This window comes from Anser anser, assembly GCF_964211835.1.
Source record: "Anser anser genome assembly, chromosome: 4".
In the NCBI taxonomy this organism is placed as follows: Eukaryota; Metazoa; Chordata; class Aves; order Anseriformes; family Anatidae; genus Anser; species Anser anser.
The window spans coordinates 46393603-46414894 of NC_139724.1; the positions used below are offsets into that span (position 1 = coordinate 46393603).

Here is a 21292-nt window from a genome sequence, read left to right on the forward strand (position 1 = left end):
GAAGTAGCAGCAGCTCTTAAGGGATGGATGAATGTTCCCAAGGCCTTGATACGCGAGAGGTTGGCCAGGCTGGCCTGCAGTCGGTTCTCCCCCTGGCCTCGAGCAGGCTGGACGCAGGGTGCGGGTGGCTGATGGGAGAGGGCAGCACATCTCTCCTTGGCTGGCATTAACTCTTCCACTTGGGGGCTTGCAGTGCGGTGTGCTGCTCCTGTCAGGTCCCATCTGCGTCTGGTTTCCCAGAACACAGGCAAGACCAGTTGCAGTGTCATTGAGAGCCGAGATTGTTCTTGGGCAGAACATCTTGTACCAGTTTTGCTGTCACTTGACACCCTGGTGATGAGATCAATGACATCCAATTCAGCTTGTATGTACTTAGGCAAGCCCTAAAGTGGGATTGCAAGGATTACTTCTTTCCCCGAAGCTGCTGACAGACTTTGTCGTGGGTTCTCCCCAGGCAGTGCTTTTGGAAGACTCACTCTGAAGTGGGCGTAGCTGGTGCTAGAGCAACACCAAGGCTTCTCCCCTGGTGCTTGAGGAGGATTTACTGTGGCCTGCCTTCCAAGCTGAGGCCAGACAAATCATCGCTGTTTGTTAAGTAGTAGCTGAATTCTCTGTACCTGTTGTATATTTTATTTGAAGTGTCAGTGTCAAGGTTTGTTGGCATGCACGCTCATGTTTTCTATGTCACAATTTTCATGCAGTTCTAGGAATTTTTTGAAAATTCCTAGGTAAGTGTAAAGAAGACGTATACATTTTCCTCTGACTGTCATCTTCATTGCAAACATTTATGCAAACAGGATCTGCTCTGAAAAGTGTTCTGAAAGTTTGGGACGATCTTAATTCCAAATCCCTTCGTGTTACTGGAAGAGAAGTGCGTGTATCTGTCATTGCACAGAAGGCCTGCAGAAATGCAAACTATTTACCCAACTGTCTGCGATGCTGATAAATAACACTGTACTGCCAAAGAGGTTCTTGGGGGTAAGTCTAAAGCCGAGGGACTTGTTTTCACCAGTATTTATAGGGAAACCTTATGACTTGCTTCAGCAACTGGGATATGCTTCTTGGTTTGGGGTGTTGTGCATTTGCCAGTTGCAGCTTGAATGGCAGTTGTTTAGGAACTTGGTAAGTTTGGTATTGATTTTGGGGGATGGAAACAGTTTCTATGAGCTAAGTTATCTGCTAACTCTGCTCATGTGAGCAGTTTTTAAATGATATTCTGTGTAGTATTAGGGCTGTATCTGAGCATTGCACGTTCTCGCTTGTGTTTTCAGCTTGTCAGGTAATCCCATTGCACTGAGTAAAACTGCATTTGGTCTGGGATGCTGAGCGCAGGTTTTTCCCTTTGTTTTTGACCTCAGGCCCACAGGGGGCCACTGGAGAAGAAGGCTGCGAACAAATGACAGCTTGCTAGTACAGCAAGCTCTGGTGCCGCACCGAGCATCTGCTGTAAGGCGGGCCTATTTGACGTTCTGGGTGCTGGGGCACAGGTTGTTACCAGCTCCTCTCCCTGCTTGGTTCAGCAGCACAGGCAGCAGCTGGCGAGGTCTGGTGCAGGTTTAACTCTCTAGTGGCTTCTGAATGCGCGCTGCATTAAGTGTGCATCAAAAACATAATTTTACTCAGCGTGTTTTATCCCTTTTGTAACCTGTGGGTGACCTGGATCCTAAATCCCTTGGTCAGCATCTGAATGACTTCCAGAATGCAGGATGTGTGAAAAGGAACAGCAGCAAAGTGCAGCTGGTTCTGATGGGGCTGAGTGGCTGTTTTAGAAACGGAAGGGCTGAGCAGCGCCGAGCGATGATGCCATCGGTTTGTCCAGAGCTGACAGGGCAGTACAGCCAGACAATAACTGCCCCCTTGATGACCCGTGGTATATGTGGAGGCAGCCTTTCATCTCTCATCCCTGCGCTGCCCAGACGGATAGCTGGAGGTTATGGGTTGCCGTTCCTCCTCAGGAAGTTTTACTGCACAGCCGGGCACTGGCAGCTAATAAATCGTAGACAGGAATATCTTTCTTCCCTCAGATTGAGTCTGGGCTGCTTTGCTGTTTGGTAAAAGAGCTGAGACTCAGTACCCTCCAATATTATTGGAGGTTCCATTGCTGCCTAACGTGCTGTTACACCTAGCTTGTCCCTTTGCAATTCATGTGAGGTTTTGCAATTACTTTTCCCAAAGCTGCACTATGAGGTTATGGCGGTAGATAAGCAGGTCAAGTGAAATGCAAAAGGAATGGCAGGTGGTATTTTTCTTGGCCTCTTAAAACCTTACACCTGATGACAGCTTTGAAGCCTGAAATTGGCCACTTATGCGAAATAGACTTCAAAAATAGTTGAAGGATATAGCTGAGTGATCACGCTTTTCTTCCCTGCAGGTGCATGGAGTTGGTTGTTGTTTGCCTGGTAACTCTTGAGCTGTCATGGAAGTCATTTTAAAGTCACGTCCATAACGAGTCGTTTGGGTTTTGAGAGCTTTAGGGGGCACTGGGTTTAGTTTGTTCTGTGTTTCTTACAGTGACTTAGGATGTAACATAACTAGGTTCTAACCTCCTCTAGCCACAGAGTAGTCCAAGTATATGCAAAGGAGCAGCATCTCCCATTGTTGTGGCGTGTTACCAGGACAGGAGAAAAGGGATGGCAACCTGGTGGTGCCCACAGGCTGCGTGCTGTGCTGAACAAAGCTGCTGCTGGAGGTCAGCACTCTGCCCTCTCAAAGGCTTATGGCAGTTAACCTGATGGACACTCCGTGTGTGCAGTGAAAATCTAGTAGGCAAAGAGGCTTTTGCCTCTCGTTCTCCTTTGGGAACAGTTGGAGCTACATCTTGGCTTGTTGCACAGCAGAATGCTTGGACTCGATGTTGTGGTGATGCAGTGTGCTGCTGCAGAACAATTATAGGTAATAGCACAGAGCAATCGTAGAAATCAACTGAAGCAGGAGCTCAATACACAGAGCTCTAAACCCTTCATATATTCAGGCACCGCAATAGGCAACCCACTGCTGAATGACCCTTCCCTTTCACTGCAATGGAAGTAGGAAATTGCAGACATGAAGATGAGTTGCTTTCATGTGAGAAAAGCCTTCTCTGTTACAGAGATGGCATTGAGGTTTTCAGCTTGCAATAAACTGCAATTTAAGTCACTGTACAAGAAGTACTGTTTATGCTGTTCATCCTCTAATCTAATATTGCATGTGATCTTAATTGCAATGTGATTTTTAATCTGTAGGCAAGCTTCCTGTCTCCTGATGGTAGCAGTCTGAACCCTTGCTTCAGGGAAGGGAATGTCTTGGCTGGTAATTACTCTGGAGACAGTCTCAAGCTGTTGGTTTTATGCCTTTCACAGAGATGAAGAGTGATTTTCCTCCATATATGTTCCATAAATACACCAACAGCCTCAGCCGAGCTCAGTTCCCCCGTGATCTGCTCCGTTACCCTTGCTCTTGTTCCCACCACCCTCCAATCCCCTGGTGCCCCTCTGGAGCTGAGCACTGACTGCGAAGAGGGGTGGGAACAGCAGCACAATGTTGCAAATAACGGTACAGGAGTGCTGTTCATTTTGCATGCTTCCCGTCTCTAGAAGAGTGTGCTCCTTTCAGTGGCACATGGAAGTGTAGTGTGCTCTCATAGTGAGGTGAGAACAAGCTGCTGATGAAACTTGCTTGGCTTGGAGACACAGGGAATCAGACCCCAAATCATTCATAAGTGAAGGCATCAGTCCCGTTGCTTAGTCCAGGCTGTGGTTTCTGAAACTGACTTAAACCTGCTGATTATTCTCCGGTGCTGGATGTAGCTTTGTTGCATTTCTTGCGGCTGTAGGCTGTTTGCCTCTCTGTTCTCCCTGTTCTGAAACCTAAGAGATTGCCTGCAAGTATTTTTCCATGAATAAATTGTAGGTTTGGGGAAAAAATAAGGTGAAATGTAGTTGCTGTTGGTTTTCATTCTGCCTCTGCGAAAAGGGAAATAGGAGCAAAACACATTCTTCAGGTCACATACATGTGGCAGTTGTCCGCCGGCAGTGTCCAGCAGCCCCTGTAATGATCAGCCTGGGATCTCTGGCTTGCCATTGCTCCTCGGGGGCCTCAGGCTCCCTTGCCAGGCTGAAACCAATTAGGTGCATGTGTGGTATGTAAACAGTTTGGTACTGATACTTTTCTGTAAACTGGAACTAAAATAAATGCTCGAATATTGACATGCTTCAGAAGAAGAAATTCTCAATTTTTTAAACTTACTCCACGCTTATTGGCCTGGAAACTGTTACCAATATATCTTCTGAGATTTAAAAATCATGTAAAACTCTGTGTATTTGACAAGATTTTTCTCCTTATAAACATGGTGCAAAAGGGGAGTGTTTGCTTGCTGAAGGTCAGTTGATTTACAAAGGTTACCCTGCTTGTAAGGGATTCTTCTTGCGCATATGCACTTGTGCTGGGCCAGATGTGGGTGGCCCGCTCTGATTAAATGGGTAAGCAGGCTGCTCAGTAAACAGCTTGAGTGCTGTCTCAAAGCATCTTAAAAATAAGTCACGTAACATTTCCTCCTGAGTATAGCCCAGTCTTTGGAAGTTCTACTTCAGTTGTCTACTTGCGCTTAGTGTACTGCAGCAACATCTCTGAAGCGTTACTGGGGAGAAAAACCCACATTGCTTCAGCAGCACTGCAAGTGTTAGGGGCTTTTAATCTCTCTTGGCGAACTTTTCCCTTCGCCTTGTGTTTCCACAGCCCATCCTCTCTTGAAATGGGCAGCACGAGCCAGGTTACCAGGATATTAACACAGTGCTGCCCCCGCAGCAGCCTTAGATGACTTGTTCATCCCTGTAATTTTCCTTTCAGCATTCCCCACGCTCACGCAGAAGGCTGTGAGCAGCTGGCAGCTGTCTCTTCAGACATAGCAAGGCATTACTGTTTGCACACCTCTGGTGATTGACGCGATGATCGTTTCATGGTTTCAGGATATATCAAAATACAGGTAACTTAGCACCTTTTTTAGTGAGGGAGGTGAGTACCAAGATGGTGCTTCATGAGCCCGCTGCGAACACCTGGAATTACTGCTGCATGTATCGGGCTTGTCCCTCCCTGTTTATAGACCTGCGGGCAGGGCTTGCGTGCACCCTGCGTGATTCACATTTGCTGAGCTACCTGGATTAGTTTGTGCCTCAGGTTCCTGCAGACACGGCGTGGGTTTGAAGCACAGATCGCTGGATCTGACACGGATGCAAAATTTGAGCCCCCTGGGGCCTCTAAAGCTAAAGGCCTCTTTAGCTTCCTAGGCTTACAGGGTGCTCTTCCACGGGGTTGCCGAGCCTTTCAGCAAGCTGGCCAGATTTTTGGGGCTCTCTCTTCTGCGAGTCTCATCACCCATTTGTCCCACAGGTTGTTTGCTTTCCACGGGGACAGGAGTACAAAGTAGGGACTGAGAGGGAAGGTTCAGTGTTGCAGTAGTTAAGCCTCGTGAAATGTAGCTGAGAAACAAAGCACAAGCTGTTGGGTAAGAAAACAAACTGCCTTTATATCAGTTTAGTGGCACCAGTTGAAAAGTGTTTTAAATGAATACAGTGTAAGTTGATTTAAGATTAATTTAATCACAGTGATTTAAAACCGAAGATCAAAATGCTTTCTGTCAGACTGCCGTCAAGTTGGTACAATTTATCTGGACTCTTGTTTGTTTAGTCGTTACGGTATTTGCAGCTGTTCTTGCTTAGCTTTATTTTAGGAGCTTGCATCTGCTCGGGGACGTGCTGCCCCTCATTCAGGATGGATGCTGCCTTCCACCTTCCCTCCCGCTCACAGCTGTGGTAGGATGGCCTCGGAAGCAGGTGACAGCTGGGGCTGGGTACAAGGAAGGTGCTGGGAGCCACCATGCTGGTGCAGGTAGCAGGTGAAACCCAGAAGTTGTCTTTGCTGTGTTCATAGAGCTTGTGGGAGGCACAGGTTTGTGCTGAGGCAGTGTGATGCTCTGGCTGGGCCAGGGTTACACCACAGGGGCTTGGCAAACACGGTTCAAAAATGTTAGAATTAAATATGTTGGATCTGTTAGAATTGAAATCAGTGAATCTAAACCACACCTATTGTCCTTAAGGTGAAGCTGTAAGAGCCCTAGGTATGTTAGGGCTTAGTGTCATCTGGGGGAATAAATAGGAAGTATACCTATTTATATCAGCTGGGAAATGTACATTATCGTCTGTCTGGTGTTTTTTTTATTTTTTTTTTTTATTTTTCACTTCTCAGACAATGAGGCAGGAGCCAGGGTGAAAATGTAACTTGTTACTGGTTAAAGTAAGTAACCTTAAAAGCAGTAACCTTCCTCATAGCTTCAGTAACCAAGTCCTTCTCTGACTTAAAGAACAGCAGGTTTAATTATTAAAGCATAAGGAAGGCTTCCAGATAAGGAAGAAAAGTTACCGTGACTTGGAAGCCACTGGTTTTTAGTACCAGTGGCTACAAAGCTTTATAAGATTGTCTCATTCAGAAGCACGTGGTTAGAATATCGGTTTGCTTGTGGGAAACTTCAGTTCTTTGTACAACTGAAAGGACAAATTCTTTACCAGTTCTGTCATCTGTTTTCCATTTTGTATTTTTCATGTTATGATTCAGACAAAAGTATTTTTCAAAGGGTAAAAAGTCAGCAATTAATATTTGACAAACCATGACTCAAATCCATTAAGATTCATACATTAAATGAGAAGTACCACTCTAGACTGTTTTTATTACTGAGAAATGTTTTGAGTAGTTTTTTAGTGTTGCCTTAGCCCCGAAATAAGTTGATAGAATCTGAGACCGCTCTCAGTTTGAGACTGAGAAATATTGCTGCACTTCCAGAAATCGAGAGGACTCTAATTGGCAGAAGGAGAAAATGCCAGATGTTTCCCAACTCCTTTTTTTTTTTTTTTTTTTAAACCTGACAAAAAACAGTTTGCTAGAGTGGGTGCCCTCGCTGTGCGCTTCAGCTCCAGCATTTTACGGAAGAGCCTCAGTGCTAAGGAGAAGCAGGGGATGAGGGTCTGGACAGGCGAGGTGTCACAGCCCGGCACGTGCTGCTGCCTTGCTCCGAGGACTTGGCACCCACCATGCGAGGTGGTGAGTGGGACCCCGGGAGCCCTCCCTGGCTGCTTTACTGGTGCTTTACACCATCCTACGCTGTTGTATGGGATGAGGGCTCTGGCCAGCTCTTCCCCAGCAAGGAGCTGTGGGGCAGCAGTGCCCGCGTAGGCAGAGGTAGCTGCTGGCAAGGAGGAGCGTGGTCGTGGCCTGGTGTTAAGGAAGGCTGAGTAAACTTAGCGTGTCCATAAAGTGCCTAGTGCGAGGTCTATCGCACGTGTTAGTAGCATTTGGCAATCTTCAATTGGGTTGAGATCTTCAGATGGATTTTCCTCCACAGTAAGTTGCTCTGCCCTATTTCTTAGTAACATACCCCAGTGTTCTGAATGAGAGAGCGATTGTCTTTTGCATTGACAGTGCACAGTTGGTAGCGTTTTATTGAGTCACTTTAGTTCCCCTACATGTGGAATCATATTTGCCATGTTCCTTGACTTATGTTTGCTACCACAAAAACGAGAGTGGACAGATTTTTTTTTAAACTGGGCAAGTTGATGCAAGACAGGACCAATTGTAAATGTAACTCAGAGAGATCTGAAATGGCTGACACGATCTTTGCAAGATGTTGATCGGGAGTTGGAACATCTGCAGCTGCACTAGTGTAATGGTATAAAGCATCATTTGTCTCTTACACTGTAGGTCATTTTGCCTGATGCTGAAGTTGATGTAGCTTATGTTAGCAGTATTAGTCACTATTGGAATCCAGTTTCGAGGTATTTTGGATCCTGGATTCCCTGCCATGCAAACTGTTGTCCATGTAACGGAAATAGGGTTAAATATTTCCTTTATTAAAGGACAGCTGCCTAGTTGCCTGTGTTGAAAAACAAACCTAGGGGATTACACTGCTGCGGCATAATAAATTCTCCTGAGCTGAAGGAACTTAGTCTGTATAGGTTGAAGTGGGATTTCAGATTTTGCAACCTCATCAGTATCATGCTTGCGCTGGACAGTGTCATTTGTTTACTTCAAAACCATGTGCAATTTTAAAATAAAAATTCAGTAGGTAGGATGCTAAATGCCACTTGTCCATTATTTAAAAGGACTTAAACCTCTGAGCTGATTTGGTCAAGTTAGCTAAATTTTCTTCAGTTGTATTTGTACAGCTAAAAATACTGTATTGTACAATTAAGGGGGAAAAATGTTGCATTTCTTCTCATGAAGATAAAGTTACTCAAGTGATTAGGAATTAAAATATTTTACCTATATTTCGGTAAAAATGTTTTAGCTTGTTTCTACAGCAGGCATTTAGTTGAAACCCAGCAGACCACACCACATCTTCATTCATTTCCTCAAGCGGTTACCTGTGGGTAGATCTGAAAACCAGATATGAGAAATATGTTTTCTAAAGGTGTCTTCTGATAATGAACTGTGCTGGCAGTTTGGCATGATAGTAGTGGGTGACCTGCTTTGTCTGTAAGGTGTCCCCAGGAATTACACCTCTCATTATCACAAATGGGCGTTTGGTAACTCATGTGCTACGTTAAAACACGTGCCCGGGGAACAGGTTGGGCTTGAAACAAGGTAATTTATTTGTTTGATGTCAGCTTTGAGTGTTTGTCACCATGTCTCATGTCACTTTCTGGATGTAACTTATGGAAACCAAGCGTGTTCTTTTATGTACGATGGCGCAGGAAGAAGTGATGAGTATAAATTTACAACTTAAAACTCAGCATCGTTTAGTAATAGGGAGATAAGTTTGCAAAATCTGCATAGCTATTAGAAATAAAAGATTTTTGAGTGCAGAGCTCTTGGTAACCTGTTGCAAGTTGGCTTTTGGAAACTGAGTAGGCTTTGTGATCCGAGTGTAACTTGGGAGTTAAATGAGTATCACATCAGGGCATGGTTTGGATGCCCACGGGGGGAGTGCAGGCAGCAGCCAAACGGAGTCTGCCCTGCAGGTAGGGGGAGCATTTTCGGCTCTTCTCCCTCTCTGATAAACTTGGGCAGCTGTCACTGAACTGCAGCTGACTCGTGCATCTTCTTCAGACACCCCCTGTCAGTTTGGCTAAGTCACACTACCCTTTCTATCGCAGCTCACAATCTAAGCCATGGATATTGCAGTGAAAAGAAAAACAACTGAACAAGCAAATGATGGATTCTGAGATGAGATCATTGCGGAAAATAATGAGCAACTCCTTTCAGAGATGAAATACTACCCTAATCCAGCCATCTTCTGGTTGTCATAGCTGAGTTAGTATTGCCCAGGAGGTTGTGTGATCAGTGCTGCAGTGCAGTCTCGTGCCTGCTAAACACTCCAGTAAGGGACACAAGTGATTTAGTTCCGCTCATTTATTACATGCTTGCAGCCACCTTAGGCAGAGAGATGACAGTCAGGGCAATGTGCTGTGCAGGTGGTGCTCAGGCAGCACAGGCAAGTCAGTGTGAACAGAGGACACCAATAAAAGCGGAAGGGCCAAAACCCATCTCACCCTGGCTGAGCAGCGTGGCGGGACGTGAGAAGGCCCTCGCTGCTGCGGCCTCTGCACAGCAGGATCCCCAGGAAAGGAGAAGGCCCTCTGAGGACAGTAGGTGAGTGAAACGGTTGGACTCTGCAGGGACGAAGTTGACCTCAGGGCCTTGCTGTCCCTTGTGCCGAAGCTGAGTGCTCCGCAGATTCCCTCTTCTGTGCAGCAGCACGGGAAATTGTGCTGGTGGTTCTTGCAGTCTGCCCCTCGGCCCCGCTGGATGGAGCACCTGCCACGGTCCCTCTTCTTCCCCAGGCAGCAGCTGCTGTTGCAGTAGTGCACTCCGGAGAGAGGAGGTTTCTTAAACACGGCTTTAGCTCGTCTCGGCTCAGATGCTTGCTTCATGACTGTTCTAGGAATACTGGACACAGCTCTGGTCTTATAGAATCCACTAAAGCCAAAGGTACTAAGCATCAGTGAAAATCAGAGGAGCCTGCGCTTGAAATACTCCTTTTCCAAAGAACCAGTGTATTACATACCTTGTTTGAAATTACGTACTCCTGCCTTGGTGCTGTGGGATGCTGTAACTGGAGGCCATGCTAACCCTGAAGTAGCAGTTGCCATTTCTGCAGATGCTCACAGAAGTTGGAGAAGTTCAGACCACTAATCTTGGGAAGGTTGAGAAAGAGGGATTTGAAAAAAGCCTTGCTGGTGCCACAGGCTAGTGAGGCTTTCAGAAGTGATGCTGAACTATGGGTTCGTTTTAAAAGCCTTGGTTTACCTTTTTCTTAAAGGTGAGGTTGAATTTGATCTGTTTGGAGAGGGCAATTGAAAGATGATTCAAGGTATCTGCGACTCTGGTATTAGTGTTTTAGCGGCTTGCTTGCACTGCAAACTGCTGAGGCAGTGGATGCGTGGCTGTGATCCCACTGATGTGCATGCCAGCAGCTCGGCCGCGGTACCAGGCATCTGATGGCTCCTTCGAGCAGAGCTCTGGGGGTGCCCTTGGTTGGTGGTGGCAGCCATGGAGGGAGACTTTCTTGCTGTACAAGTAGTGAGTGGATCATAAAAATTACATGCAGGAGCTTGTAGGGAAGCTGTCAGCTGCTGTGGAGGCCCTGTGCTGGGCTGAGTGATGCTAAATAATGTTGGCGAAATATTGTTGCTGACTTAAAAACAAACAAACAAAAAAAAACACAACAAAACCAAACCCAGGAGGCCTGGAGGCTGATCTTGCAGATATTTGTCTGTATATTCTTCCTAACTTGAGAAGTCATTTATCACCAGGAGTAGCTGCAAACGGAGCTGGGAGAGCTGCCCAGCAAATGGCCCAGGACTGGGACACTGACGTGTGCATCTGCGTGGGGTGTAGCTGAAGGAGCAAGTGAAGCAAGCAGTGTGTTGGTGCAGCTGTTCCATGTCAAGGAAACCACAGCCACCCAACTTTGGTTTTCACCTGCTGGGAGGTGAGGCCAGCTGTGCTACCTATGCTTCGGTAACAGTATGTTCCAGGTAAACCCCACGAGAGTGCTAGTGTTCATTTCTAGCTGTTACGTGAAGGACAACTGTTAAGTTGCCGTTGATGCCACCAGACCGGTGAACTTGTGGCCCGTCAGCAGAAGGCTGTCCCTAATGTGCCTCCTCATCACAGGTGTGGTCAGTGCTCGGCTGGGAAGGACCAGCAGGCTCCTGGCTGCACAGCGGCACCAGGCTCCGGAGGAGGACTGCCATCAAGTCACACTTTCTTCAAGCAGCATTGCCTCTTCACAGTGAGCAAGAGTGATTAATGCTTGGTTGTTGAGTGGGGAGGAAAATACTGTGCAGAATGTAATTACACTGCTATACAACATGCTTTCATTTCAAGACCGATCTTCTACTTGCTTTCTTCTTATGGCACAAGCGGTAGAGAACCTGGTCTGAAAAGTAAGGTCAGAATATCTGCAGGATGCATTAAGCTGTCCAGTTCATTTTAGATGAAGAGCACATTTGTTGCACAGTGTATGTATCGTGCTTTTACAATTTCTGCTGTAAGCACTTGGCTTGTTTGAATCTTGTCACAGAGTGGCCAGTGGGTAAGAGCGCAATATACATGGCTAAGCAGTTCCCTTTTCCTCTTTCCAAATTTCCAGGAAGCAGAACACTGGAGTAGTTTTGACTTAAGGATCAGGGTCGCACTTGTGCTAGGTTTATAAGTTTACTTTTCTCTGCATTTTCAGCAAAAAATCCGTGGCCTCTTTTGTCAAGGTGGCTGTAACATTTGGGAGGAACGCTGAGCCCTTATGTTCCCGTAAGTGAGCCATGTCTTGCACCAGATTGCCTTGATGGTCTTGCACTTCCTCAGGCAGAGTTAGAACCATATAAAAGTTGTCCACTTCCTTTTGACAGTTTAAGCATCTGCTTCTGCTTCTCCTCTGTTAATCGAAGGCTACTCTTTGAGCAGGCAGGCAGTCCCTATGCAGTATGAAGACTGTTTTCCCAGACAAGAGTTTTTTCCCCACAAAGTGAGGTGATTGTAGTGGTACCAAGAGGAGCATTCCTTACTTCATCTCTGCCTCTGTCAGGTGAATATGTTTGTACTTTAGGCCATGGGATTGTATGAATAAACAATGAAAGACAAAAGGATTCCAGATGAAACTGAGGCCGTGCAGTTTTGCTTGCTTAGAAGCCAACTGTCAGCTCCACTTCAGTATGTGGCTGCACTTAGATGCCCTTTAACACTGAGAATTTGTGTGGCTTCTGGGTCTGGGAAACGTACTGACGTGTGGTGTTGCACAGCCTATTCAGGTTTGCGGCAGAAGGGGAAACTCCACTGTGAGGTTTTTCAGTACCCCGGGCTGTACCTGTCACCAGTATGTGTTCTCAGTTAATGAGGCCTTCAGCGCTCTATCACAGAAATCGAAAAGGCATCGTTTGCACAAGGTAGGTAACTGTGGAACATGTTGATACTTGGCAGCTGGATGTTAACTAGCTGTGACCAGCCATGGTGAAGTAAATGGCTGGCCTTGCTTGAGGTTCTGGGGAAAAAAGTTGTTTTTATGAGTTCAGAAATGATCAGCTAGTTGTCAGAAATGTGCTGGAGGGTGTGAAAAGGTCATTTTGGTTGAGGATTGTTAGGAGCTGGGACTTGTTTTGGTCTTGGTATTGGGTTTGTCCGCTTGTGGGGATAGCCCAAGTAGAAACCAACTGTATTTTGGGTAACAATTACTGTTTGCTGCAGTACGCCTGATCATTGCGGTGCACGCTGTGGCTTAGGTTCATCTTCACTGCTTGCCCTTCCTGCTTGGTGATGGAATTGCTTTCTGGTGGCAGAGATCATAAAGTACTTCCAGAAAGTGACGATATGAGGAGCTTTGGCTGAACTGGAAGCACAAATTGTCTGCAAAAAAGCAGCAGCTGAAAGTCGCGATTTTTCCTTGTCAGCCTGCACGTGAACAGCTTGCTCAAGGAGTGGTGCTTAGACCTTTGAAGCACTGGTGTCCCTGTCATTGCTATATTTGCTGTGTTTCAGATGGCTGCACTTTTTCATCCCGTGCGTGAAGGATAACATCACCTCGCCATTTGGCCTTCTGTGTCTGACTAAAACCACCGCTGTGAGCACGTAGACCAGTGTGCAGTGCTGCCCTTGTCGCCTGTCGCCACATGGAGAAATGTCATTTTCCAACTTGTCATTTCAGGGGTGAGCGAGGGTGCAGGGGGAGAACACCAGAGAGGACTGCAGGGAGAGGCAAGGAAATAAGACGGTAAAATGATCCCGGTGGCATTGTAGACCAAGGGAGTAGTCTGAGTGTTTTATCACGTCATGAAAACCTCCCCTCTTTCGTGTTAGGGTTTGTTTATATACGTACTAAAAATGGAAATGAAAACAAACTGAGCTTTGCAATATTTCTGAAAATCTCTCAGAATTTCTTGTCTAGTACTGGAGTAGTACTATTTTTCTGGGCTTGACAGACACCTCCAATCCATGCCTCTCTGAACTAACGGAGTCTTTCCATCCCACTCTTGTCAGTGAAATCAAATCCATTTACTTGATGGAAAAGCTGTGAACTAAAAGCACCCAAGGCAAATCCTTCCTAAAAGTTCTGAAAACAAAATGGAATCAGATATAAAAGCATTGTTGCTCATTGAATTACAGCCATCCTGCACGTATTATCAAACAATTACAGTTTTTCAGAATACACTTTATTTAAAAGCAAGTCAAATGAAATGGTTTACTTCTGTGTCCAGGTCATCTCTTTGCTGTCAGTGACGTTCTGAGTGGCTTCACCTCATTCAGCCCTTGCTCATCCCCAGATGTGCCATATTTCATCTCACACACAAAAAGTGCTTAGGAAAGATGTTTGCATAAAGTACAAAAAATATTTGCATTCAGTCTGTGAAGGATAGAAAAATTATTTGAAAATAACATTCATGAAAGCAACTGCAGTAAGTTCTTGACTTCTCACCCTGGCTCCTTGAGGGATACCTGCAAAACCCTTGTGAAACGAGACTGGGAACTAAAATTCGTAACTGAATACTAAAAAGCAGAGACAGAGTAGGCTTGCTGGATGCTCCGTTACAGTTTTGCTGTTGGCTGCTCCTGGTAACATGAATGCTAATGGCGTTTTGCTCACCTTTGAGGACAAAACACTTATTCCTTTCTTTCTGCTAACAAGTTTTCCACTTGCTGATGACAGTTATTTTTTTTTTCAGCAGAGATCCAATTGATTACTATAATCGCATTGTGCTAAAACCAAATGTGATTTCCTTGTAGTAGATCTTGCTTTGCTACTTAAACATATGAAGCCAAACTTACCATTTTTTTCTCTCACAGTTATTCTCTTTACAAGCCCTATATTTCTTAGTGGTGGTGATGACATATTAACCCTAATTCAGAGAAACACTTTCTGGTACAGAGAGAGGTCTTCAGCTGGTGAAGAGCATTTTCTCTTTCAGCTTCATTGAAGCCATGGGGGTGGGTAAGGCCATTTAAAATATTTCTAAAAACACGATTTAACCAGCTACAGTGAAGGGCGGTTAGACAGGAGGCCTGCCAGTCCTACGGAGCACTGTGTGCAACTATGGTCCCATTCCACAGCACTGGACTACAGAAGTCACAGGCAAAATGAGGATAAGAAGCCATGAGGTCTGTACTATGTGTTTAACAGGTGGCCAGGGGCTGAATCAAACACAGGAGGAAATGCTCGCCTGTCGTCTCATCTGTGCTCAGCGGGAGTGTGTGAACAAGCACGAGGACACGCTGTGGGATGGATGTAGTAGCCAGGCACAGCTGTGAAGTGAAGAGGTAGGAAATGTGTGGAGGGTGGGAGGAGGGTGGGGATGCTTGGGGAAAAAGTCAGAAAAGGCACTTAGGTCCACATTCCCATTCCGACTTGAAGATCATCTGCACGTCCCTGAGGTACATGTGATGGATGGTGGTCTGTACAGTGAAGCTCTCCCAAAAGCCAAAGCCCTCTGTGCCATAGCATATAACAAACGTCCTTGCATCATATTGTGTGTTCCACTACTTCACGTGGTAATGTGCTTTCATCTCCTGTTCTGTGCATCTTAAGCTGTTTTTACCCAATGGAGAGGTTTATCTTGTGCCCATTTGTTTGTGTGTTATGCAAAATTTGTTCCGTAGCTATCTTGGATACTTAATTTCCCAATGTCCTTACTCATTTTTTGTTCTCTTATTGCTTGGGGACCACATGCAGTGAGTACCTTGCTATGGTATCTCTGGAGGTATGGCAATGAGTTTACTGAAATGGAATATGTTCTTGATACAATGTTAGGTAACTAACAGTCTGTGGATGTTGAAGGACTTGAACTGTTACGGTGACTGTTGTAATCTCTTAGATGTGTGTATTTTCTCTCTGTTTCCTGTAATGGTGGGGTGTTCTGGGCGGTCAGCTGGTGAGAGGCGGTGGTTTCACAAATACCGTTGAGAAGTACAATGCTGGTGGCTCTGGGGAGGAATCGAGCAGAAGTATCAGAACTGGGATTTTGCAGTCAGTATGTCTGAAATGAAAGGTGATGCTGTCTCCAGCTAAACTTAAAGGTATTTCATGGATGCGACTGGACAGTAGTAAAAACAGCTCCTGCGTCTCCTCAAAACCATGGTCCGTGTAGTGCATCTGCATCCCTCCTTCGGAAGCCCCTTCCAGTGTCCCAGCTGCCAGCACCATTTAATAACTGGGGTGCTGGCGTGAGCAGGTGCCTACAGAGAGAGCTGGGAGGCGGCTGTGTGGGACCTCCTGCCCTGCTCCAGTGTCTGTGAGCTGCGTGGAGTTGAGTCACTGAGCCGCCCTCTTCGTATCAGTGCTTATCTCTGATAAGAAGAGCGATGAAGAAGAGCGGGAAGAAGGCGATGGCCCAGCTGAAGTGCATCTACACTAATGCATGCAGCATGGGTAACAAACAGGAGGAGCTGGAAGCCATCGTGCAGCAGGCAGGCTACGACTTGGTTGCCATCACGGAGACGTGGTGGGACCGCTCCCACGACTGGAGTGCTGCAATGCCTGGCTATCGGCTCTTCAGGAGGGACAGGCAGCACAGAGGGGGTGGTGGCGTGGCTCTCTACATTAGAGAATCTTTCGATGTTGTGGAACTCCAGGCTGGGAATGATAAGGTTGAATCCCTGTGGGTTAGGATCCGCGGGAAGGCTGGCAAGGCTAGCTTCCTGGTCGGGGTCTGTTATAGACCGCCGAACCAGGATGAGGAGACGGATGAGGAGTTTTATAGGCAACTGACAGAAGTTGCAAAATCGTCGGCGCTTGTCCTCGTGGGGGACTTCAACTTCCCGGACATATCCTGGAAACACAACACGGCACAGAGAAAGCAGTCTAGGAGGTTTCTGGAGAGCGTGGGAGATAGCTTCCTGACACAGCTGGTCAGTGAACCTACCGGGGTGGTGCCCCGCTAGACCTTCTCTTCACTAACAGAGAAGGACTGGTGGGAGATGTGGTGGTCGGAAACTGTCTTGGGCAGAGTGACCACGAAATGGTAGAGTTCTCTATTCTTGGTGAGGCCAGGAAGGGGACCAGTAAAACTGCTGTATTGGACTTCCGGAGGGCTGACTTTGAGCTGCTCAGGACGCTGGTTGGCCGAGTCCCTTGGGAGGCGGTTCTGAAGGGCAGAGGAGTCCAGGAAGGCTGGGCGCTCCTCAAGAAGGAAATCGTGATGGCACAGGAGCGGTCCGTCCCCAGGTGCCCAAAGACGAGCCGGTGTGGAAGAAGACCGGCCTGGCTCAACAGAGAGTTGCAGCTTGTGCTTAGCAGAAAAAAGAGGGTTTATAATCTTTGGAAAAAAGGGCGGGCCACTGAGGAGGACTACAAGGATGTAGCGAGGCTGTGCAGGGAGAAAATTAGAAAGGCCAAAGCTCATCTGGAGCTCAACCTGGCTACTGCCGTTAAAGACAACAAAAAATCCTTTTACAAATATATCAACGCGAAACGGAGGACTAAGGAGAATCTCCATCCTTTACTGGATGCGAGGGGAAACCTAGTTACTAAGGATGAGGAAAAGGCTGAGGTGCTTAATGCCGCCTTTGCCTCAGTCTTTAGCGGCAATACCGGTTGTTCTCTGGATACCCAGTGCCTTGAGCTGGTGGAAGGGGATGGGGAGCAGGACGTGGCCTTCGCTATCCATGAGGAAATGGTTGGCGACCTGCTACGGAGCTTGGATGTGCGAAAGTCGATGGGGCCGGATGGGATGCACCCGAGGGTACTGAGCGAACTGGCGGAGGAGCTGGCCGAGCCACTTTCCATCATTTATCGGCAGTCCTGGCTATCGGGGGAGGTCCCAGTTGACTGGCGGCTAGCCAGTGTGACGCCCATCTATAAGAAGGGCCGCAGGGCAGACCCGGGGAACTATAGGCCTGCCAGTTTGACCTCAGTGCCAGGAAAGCTCATGGAGCAGATTATCTTGAGGGTCATCACGCGGCACTTGCAGGGCAAGCAGGCGATCAGGCCCAGTCAGCATGGGTTTATGAAAGGCAGGTCCTGCTTGACGAACCTGATCTCCTTCTATGACCAAGTGACGCGCTTGGTGGATGAGGGAAAGGCTGTGGATGTGGTTTACCTTGACCTCAGTAAGGCTTTTGACACAGTTCCCCACAACATTCTCCTCAAGAAACTGGCTGCTCGGGGCTTGGACTGGCGTACGCTTCGCTGGGTTAGAAACTGGCTGGATAGCCGGGCCCAGAGAGTTGTGGTGAATGGAGTCAAATCTGGTTGGAGGCCGGTCACTAGTGGTGTCCCCCAGGGCTCGGTACTGGGGCCGGTCCTCTTTAATATCTTTATCGATGATCTGGATGAGGGCGTCCAGTGCACCCTCAGTAAGTTTGCAGATGACACCAAGCTAAGTGCGTGTGTCGATCTGCTCGAGGGCAGGAAGGCTCTGCAGGAGGATCTGGATAGGCTGGAGCGATGGGCTGAGGCCAACTGTATGAAGTTCAACAAGGCCAAGTGCCGGGTCCTGCACCTGGGCTGCAACAACCCCAAGCAGAGCTACAGGCTGGGAGATGAGTGGCTGGAAAGCTGCCTGGCCGAGAAGGACCTGGGAGTCTTGGTTGATAGTTGGCTGAATATGAGCCAGCAGTGTGCTCAGGTGGCCAAGAAGGCCAACAGCATCCTGGCCTGTATAAGAAGCAGTGTGGCCAGCAGGGCTAGGGATGTGATTGTGCCCCTGTACTCGGCTCTGGTGAGGCCGCACCTTGAGTACTGTGTTCAGTTTTGGGCCCCTCGCTACAGGAAGGACATGGACGTGCTCGAGCGAGTCCAGAGAAGGGCGACCAAGCTGGTGAGGGGTCTGGAGTACAAGTCTTCCGAGGAGCGGCTGAGGGAGCTGGGCTTGTTCAGCCTGGAGAAGAGGAGGCTCAGGGGCGACCTCATCGCTCTCTACAGTTACCTTAAAGGAGGCTGTAGAGAGGTGGGGGTTGGTCTGTTCTCCTACGTGCCTGGTGACAGGACGAGGGGGAATGGGCAAAAGTTGCGACAGGGGAGTTTTAGGTTGGATGTTAGGAAGAACTTCTTTACTGAAAGGGTTATTAAGCATTGGAACGGGCTGCCCAGGGAGGTGGTGGAGTCACCATCCCTGGAGGTCTTTAAAAGACGTTTAGATGTAGAGCTTAGCGATATGGTTTAGTGGAGTACTTAGTGTTAGGTCGGAGGTTGGACTCGATGATCTTGAGGTCTCTTCCAACCTAGAAATCTGTGTGATACTATCTCAGGAGGAGACGTGCTCGAAGGTGCTGCCTTTGTGCCAAACCGTTTCTCAGGCCAGGGTTCTTGAATGCAAAATGGTATCCAGTTCTCACTTGCTTTTGTGAGACTCACTTTACGCCGTGTAGTTGGGCCAGTACTGGGCTTCTTTTTCCTACCTGCTTCCATGCCATCTGAAAAACACCTAATATGGGAAAAAGTGATGAAGGCTTACCCTGTGTATTTTTTCTGCTGGGAATGGTTCTTAAATGAGTGAGCCGTCTCTGATTTTTATGGTCTGTGTAAAAGCTGGCAAGGCGTTATTTGCTTGTGCCTTCCACAACTGCTTGAAGTGAGATGAGGTGCGTCCCCTGATCTGATGAGATGGGTTGCACAGTCCAAATTCCTCTGTACTTCGCTGTGAGTGGGTGACTTCATCCTGTTCCTCTGCAGCAGAAAACGCAGGAAAGAAACCACTGTGCCAGAATCTCTGAGCACTCTGCCTGGATATTGAACAGTCACCTTACGTAGCGTGTAAGCTTTTTGTTGCTTCCTAATGGAAGCACAACATGTTGGGCATTGTAGCAACAGAGAGCCATTGTCCTGCTGAGCTTAAGTTGAAACAGATGTGTTACAAGTAGGGGAGGAAGAAAAAGACCCAGCATAGCAGCTTGGGTTGCCCAGATTCGCTTGGCTGGCAGGAACTTGGACTCAAACTCCAATCTCATGGCCCCTAGCTCATTGCTTTTCTTGGGCTGGATCCCGTTCTCTGTTTATATCACTTGTGGCATCTGTGTCAGTTCTGAGAATTGCCAGTTAGGTGCTCGAGAAGACCTTAATGGGACATACTGCAATTGCGGTGGGGATATCCAGAAGCAAGCAATGCCACAGTTAGGTTTTTGGAAGGGGAAGGTAACAGTGAGTTTTCTTAACATCAAGATTTGCTGAAATATCCTAGTCATGAGTCTGATTTGGGCCATGACTTCTGTGCAAGGCTCAGTAGCAATGGCTTTCCAGTCTGGGACATGTTTTTCTACTCTGCATTTTTCAGCTCCGTTGTCATGTTATTGCAGCACCTTGCTGCTGTCTGGGGATGCAGGATGGCTGTGCCAAACCACGCCATTGTCGTTTTGTAGCTGGGCCAGGAATGAGTGTGGCCTTAAAAAAAAATAATAAAAATTAAAAACACACATTAAAAAAATAAAAAATCCCACACTAATCACAATACCATTGCATTTTCTCTTGCATCTGACCCTGCACGTCTGCTAAGCAGGAAGGCTCAGGTTGCCTTAAGGCCCGGGTCTGTGTTTGACATCTAGGCTCTGGCCGAGAACTAGAAATGTTTTTGGCAGCCTCCCTGCAAGGCATTTGAGTCCTGCTGTGGGCTCAGTCGTCCATGAGGTGCACCCTGGTTCCACAGCAAGTTTCTTGTTTTCTCATGCAGCCAGCTGGGCTTTCATCCTGCTCTGTAGTCCTGTGTATGGCCACGTTTGGCTAGTGAGGGGCTTGAGGGGACAGCGGGGGCTGGATGAGGTGGCCCTCGCTAAGTGTTATAATCACCTGGGTCCCCCCGCAGGTGCAGGAGGAGCCTTGTCTCTTTGTGCCCAACAGCAAGTTGTACCTCAAGAAGCCAGGCGTTCACAGAACCGAGTGTATTGGGGCAGCAGGCTGAGCCCTTTTGGTATTGTCATATCTGTTCAAAGCCTTTCTGGATTTTTTTTTTTCCCCAGTCTGTTGATGCTGTAGATTTTTGTTAATCGATGCCTTACCGGAGAGAAGCTTTTAGTTTCCTAGGGCTGCCAACTTTGTGTGAAAGGCTCGCTGGAAATGAGGCAAATGATGCAAATGCTATTAGCCTCCTAGACATTATTTACACTGCAAATGCTCCTTGCTGGTCTCCTAAATAGATATTTTCTGGTTCTTTGGTGGTCTTCTGAACTACTTGGCCACAAACAGAGGTAAACAGATCTCTAGCAGCAAAGATACAGGGTCAGAACAGATGTTTGAGATGATGAGGTGCATAAAAGAGACACTGAAATTTCTGTAGGGTATATCTCTTAACGCTTTAAAGACTTGCATAATTGCCCCACACGAGCACAATCCTTCGGAGTTAATGTGTTGATAGTCACCTGTTAGGTAAATGTTACTCCTAACTGGACGTTTTCAGTTTTTAAGTCTCAGTAGTAGCTGCTGGGATTTAGTGTATCTTGTTATTCGCTTGTTGATGCCTTAGTGTGCTGATGCCCGGCACAGAGACGCACAGTGTAAGGCAGGTGTGAGTCCCTGGCAACCTCTGTCAGAACTCTCTCTTGTTTTTTCAACAGTTCTTGTACAGTCTGAGTGCTGGAGTGCTGTGCTGATTTGGAAATGCTCTTCCCCATCAAGGATGAAAGGTGGCACCATCCCTCGTGATGAGGAAGAGTGTATGACTGAGGCTCTCCTGGGAGCAGCGGGTGAGATGCTTCTTGTGGAAACAGCAGGTGCTGTTGTCCTATCTCCAGTTTGGGGTCTGGAGGTCTGCCACGGGAGGCTTCTCCTGCAGCCCTGGCGGAGCAGGGGAGCAGTTGTTCCACCCAGGAGCATGGGTGGCTCCTCATTCCCACCCATGGTTTGCCTGAGAGG

General features: G+C 47.3%; 1 protein-coding gene across 1 annotated transcript in view; it reads left to right on the plus strand.

The window, feature by feature from the left end:
- Positions 1 to 21292, plus strand: part of LOC310899560 (uncharacterized protein) — a 56975-nt gene that overhangs the window by 28253 nt on the left and 7430 nt on the right. Inside the window, exons 3-5 of the mRNA XM_083836049.1 lie at positions 11143 to 11260; positions 11708 to 11778; positions 14636 to 14772. Coding sequence (XP_083692175.1) covers positions 11143 to 11260; positions 11708 to 11778; positions 14636 to 14763 — 317 coding nt within the window. The 3' untranslated portion in view covers positions 14764 to 14772. The remainder of the gene's footprint in view (positions 1 to 11142; positions 11261 to 11707; positions 11779 to 14635; positions 14773 to 21292) is intronic.